The sequence below is a fragment of the Bos indicus x Bos taurus genome, chromosome 15 (genome assembly GCF_003369695.1).
Source record: "Bos indicus x Bos taurus breed Angus x Brahman F1 hybrid chromosome 15, Bos_hybrid_MaternalHap_v2.0, whole genome shotgun sequence".
NCBI lineage: Eukaryota > Metazoa > Chordata > Mammalia > Artiodactyla > Bovidae > Bos > Bos indicus x Bos taurus.
In genome coordinates this window covers 38,497,904-38,502,782 of record NC_040090.1, presented here as the reverse complement: position 1 = coordinate 38,502,782, position 4,879 = coordinate 38,497,904, and the positions used below count along the sequence as shown (strand labels likewise).

The following is a 4,879-nucleotide window of genomic DNA, read 5'->3' as shown; positions in this document are numbered from 1 at the left end:
TATTATAGAGTAGTTTAAGCCTCAGACATATGTTTGGATTAGATGACTGAATTCCCTTTTTACTCTGATAATCTGTGCTAGATGCACTTTGGGGTAATGAAGTAAATTTTCTGGAGCTTTCAGAAAAGAACATCATGAGCTAGGAAGTAGTGTTGCCTCTGGAACGTTTTTGCAACTGGAATGCTCTGGGCCGTGAATGATCCCAGTATTAAAGACTCTTCCAAACACGTTGATTGTTTTGATCAGACTATTCGTAGGTTTGTATGACTGGGACATCCAAATTTGAAATGTCTTTGATGTTAAAATAATGTATTCAACTCATATTAGATATTATCTCAGGATAATCCAGTTTAAACCTTGTAGATTCAACAGTGACTATGCTTCGAACACATCCATGTTAACTGAATTAACCAAAAGCACCTTCAAAATAGCACTTAATCCTTTTCATAATCAAGAAGTAACCTAACTTTTCATCCTTCTATTTCTTCCCTTTGTTGATAGTCACAGTTTCTGAAATGTGTCCCTTAATTTTATCCTTCTTCCTGAAATTACCTAATTCATAACTATTGACTGTTCTTCTTTTAAGGATGTTACTATGCCTCCAAAAGTCAAACCTAAAGGTCACCGTCTCTGAGAAAAGGACTTTCTTCCAGCCAGTTTCCTGAGAGCTCCTTTGACATCCTTGTTTCTCAGGCTATAAATTATGGGATTCAACATTGGAGTCACCACTGTATAGAACACAGATATCATTTTATCCCGCTCTTTTATGGTCTTGGAATTTGGCCGCATGTAGGTGAATATTCCTGATCCATAGAAGAGGACAACAACAATGAGGTGGGAGCCACAGGTAGAAAAAGCCTTGAGCCGCCCCTCCCCAGCCTGCATCTGGATCACAGTGGAGATGATATTCCAGTAGGAGGCCAGGATCAGGGAGACAGGAGCTAGGAGGATGACCACACCCATTGCAAAGATGGCCATTTCTGTCCTGTAAGTATCTGCTGAAGCAAGCTTCAGGAGGGCAGGGGGTTCACAAAAGTAGTGATTGATAATGTTTTGTCCTTGATAAGGAAGTTGAAAAGTAAAGGTGGTATCTACCAGAGACACTACTGCACCACTGGCCCAGGACCCTGTGGCCAACTGGAGACACACTTGTTGGGTCATGATGGTGGAGTAGTGCAGGGGTTTGCAGACCGCCACATACCGGTCATAGGACATCACTGCCAGAAGTGCACATTCTGTGCACCCAACCAGGAGGAAGACAATGACCTGTGTCATACACCCCATGAAAGAAATAGTTTTATTCTTCACCAGGAGGTGTACCAACACTTGAGGGACAATGCTAGTAGAGAAACAAAGATCTGCAAAAGAGAGGTTTCTAAGAAAAAAGTACATGGGGGTGTGAAGTCGAGAATCCATGAAGATGAGAATGATGATAAGCAGGTTTCCAAGCACAGTTAACAGATAAATGATGAGAAAAAGAATAAACAGCAGGATCTGGATCTGTGAGTCCTGTGAAAGGCCAAGGAAGATAAATTCTGCCACAGAAGTGTGGTTTTCTTCTCCCATTGAAGTTTATGTTTGTTTCCCTGTTTGGCACAAACAAAAATAATAAACTTTGGGTTTATGATATTAGGCTTCCTGGGTAGCTCAGTGGTAAAGAATCTGCTTGCCATGCAGGAGACACAGTTTCAATCCCTGGGTGGGGAAGATGCCCTGGAGAAGGAAATGGTAACCCACGCCAGTATTCTTGCCTGGGAAATCCCATGGACAGAAAGAGCCTGCCAGGCTATTATCCATGAGGTTGCAAAGAGGTGGACTCACTTAAAACAACAACCTGTAGAAAAGGCTCATTTAAAGCTCAGTTTAAAGACCTAATTGGATATTTCTAGCTTTCTGCTATCCAACTTGTTCTAATTGATACTAAGCAGAATATTTTATTCTTATTAGTTGGCTATGATTTAAATTCACTTTATTTTCCCCCAAATCTCCCTTCCCAGTACCACTTATTTACAGATAAAATATGATGTTGTTAAAACCTTCTTGGGTTTTGTATGTTCTGATATGAGGATATTAAAGTTCATATGAACTTTACTAAATGGCTATACACAGATTATTAGGAAATGACTGTGTGTACTCTTAGGATTATCACTGTGTGTAACAACTGTTCCCTAACTGTTCAAAACACTACATGTTAAATTATAACATATGCTTGAAAAGCATGAAACAGTTTCAGGCATCAAATTTAATTTGACCTCTTAAAAAACAGCAAACCTTTCTTGGGTTTAAAAATAAAGCCTTAGCATGTCAGCACTAAGGACAGTTCTGTTTGGATTAAAGAATAAAATAGTAAAAGTAAACAACACAAAAAAGGAAAAATAGGTTAAAGCTGTGAAATATGATTAGGATTAGACTTGAAAATCACAAAAGCCTTCTAAGAAACCTTGAAGGAAAAGTGTAGAATTTACAACATAAATTGAAAGACTTCAGTGAGATAATAACATCATGAATAAAATTAAACTACAAACTGAGAAAAATATTTGAGGGAGATATCAGAAAAAACTTAAAATACTTTATTACATTATGATTCTATATAAAACACTATGAAAATTGTTGAGTCTAGGAAACAATGGGCCAAGGACATGAACAGACTCTTTACAAAGAAAAAAATGCAAATACTAACTACAAGAAAAAAATTCAATATTATTATGACTAAGTACAATTACAACAATGAGAGATACAGCTTTTACCTTGGAAATTAGCTAAGGTTTTAATAGAAAAAGTCACAACAAAAAATAATAACTAGTATTTTATTGAGCATTTAACACATATCAGGCATTCCTTTAAGGGTTTTATTTGATAAAATTGTCCTGATAGCATCTTGAAGTAGACACTGTCTTATTTTGCAGATGAGAAAACTGAGGCACAAAGAGGTTAAATCACCCAATTAATAAATGTCAGATTTAATTAGCTGTGTAACAAAAATGCAGAGAAAAAGGCATTTTTGTACAATGTAAGTAGTGAAGTTAATATTGTATTTCTGAGAAGCAATTTTGTTAAGTACATTAAATGACTCAAATACTCATATGCTTTGACCCAGTTTTCAGTAGTATGGGTAAGGAAGAAACAGTTTTTTACTAGTCCTTTCTCCCCAGGAGGAGTAACATCTGATTTGTAACTTGAGGATGTCGATTGGTTCATGTTTACTACTAAGTAGAGTTATTGTGCTTTAAAAGGCCATGCTCATTTCTATTTTTTCTATTCTTCCAAAGAGAGGACTGTTAAGGTCCCTTAATGGACCTTGAACAAGGTTGTGCTTTAGAACTTTACTTGCTCTATTTGCTCGTTTTTGTCTAGTTCCTTGGTGTACTCATCATCACTTTGCCAGCCAGAAAGCAATACTATGATACAATATGGATTTAAGCCATAAGGGAACTTTAAAGAACTTTAGACTAGACCATGTAGCCCAATCCATGCTCTTCAGAGCTCTGAACTTCAGTGGCATTAGGGACTAGCCTGATTAATAAAAAGTGGCATCTTAGTTTTCATTAATTCGTATTTCTTTTATAGAATTCTAAGGGGAGGATTCGGAGAAGGCAATGGCACCCCACTCCAGTACTCTTGCCTGGAAAATCCCATGGATGGAGGAGCCTGGAAGGCTGCAGTCCATGGGGTCGCTAAGAGTCAGACATGACTGAGCTACTTCACTTTCACTTTTCACTTTCATGCATTGAAGAAGGCAGTGGCACCCCACTCCAGTACTCTTGCCTGGAAAATCCCATGGATGGAGGAGCCTGAAAGGCTGCAGTCCATGGGGTCGCTAAGAGTCAGACATGACTGAGCTACTTCACTTTCACTTTTTACTTTCATGCATTGGAGAAGGAAATGGCAACCCACTCCAGTGTTCTTGCCTGGAGAATCCCAGGGACGGGGGAGCCTGGTAGGCTGCCATCCATGGGGTCACACAGAGTCGGACATGACTGAAGTGACTGAGCAGCAGCAGCAAGGGGAGGATTTATTAGGAATAGAGTAGTATTAAGGCCTCCTAAGCCTAATATCTTCTAACTCCCCCAAACATTATCCCAATTTCTAAATCCGACTCTAAGAGTCCATTCTAAATAAATACTCTAAATTTCAGAAAATATTCACAAGAAAGTACATTCTCATATCATATAGTGAAATAATGGTTAGAAACAGACATTCAGACCAATGCAATGTAATAATGAGAGCCCCAAATAAACCCCCACATATATGGTTAATAAGGTGTCAAGAATATATAATGGGGAAAGGATAGTCTCTTCAATAAATGTTGTTGGGAAAACTGGATGCTTACACACCAAGGAATGAAATTGGACCTTTATATCACATCATATAAAAATTAACTCAAAATAAAGACTTAACTCCTAGAAGAAAATATGGGGGAAAACCTCTGCCAACATCCGCTGGATCATCGAAAAAACAAGAGAGTTCCAGAAAAACATCTATTTCGGCCTTATTGACTATGCCAAAGCCTTTGACTGTGGGGATCACAACAAACTGTGGAAAATTCTGAAAGAGATGGGAATACCAGGCCACCTGACCTGCCTCTTGAGAAATCTGTATGCAGATCAGGAAGCAGCAGTTAGAACTGGACATGGAACAACAGACTGGTTCCAAATAGGAAAAGGAGTACATCAAGATTGTATATTGTCACCCTGCTTATTTAACTTATATGGAGAGTACATCATGAGAAACACTGGACTGGAAGAAGCACAAGCTAGAATCAAGATTGCCAGGAGAAATATCAATAACCTCAGATATGCAGATGACACCACCCTTATGGCAGAAAGTGAAGAAGAACTAAAGAACCTTTTGATGAAAGTGAAAGAGGAGAGTGAAAAAG

The 4,879-nt window shown here is 38.3% G+C and overlaps 1 protein-coding gene across 1 annotated transcript; it reads right to left on the bottom strand.

The window, feature by feature from the left end:
- Positions 1-621: 621 nt before the first annotated feature.
- LOC113904855 (olfactory receptor 2D3) lies at positions 622-1,608 on the bottom strand. Its single transcript, XM_027561943.1, has one exon. The coding sequence runs from the start codon at positions 1,564-1,566 to the stop codon at positions 622-624; it is 945 nt and encodes a 314-aa protein (XP_027417744.1). The 5' UTR covers positions 1,567-1,608.
- Positions 1,609-4,879: the final 3,271 nt, after the last annotated feature.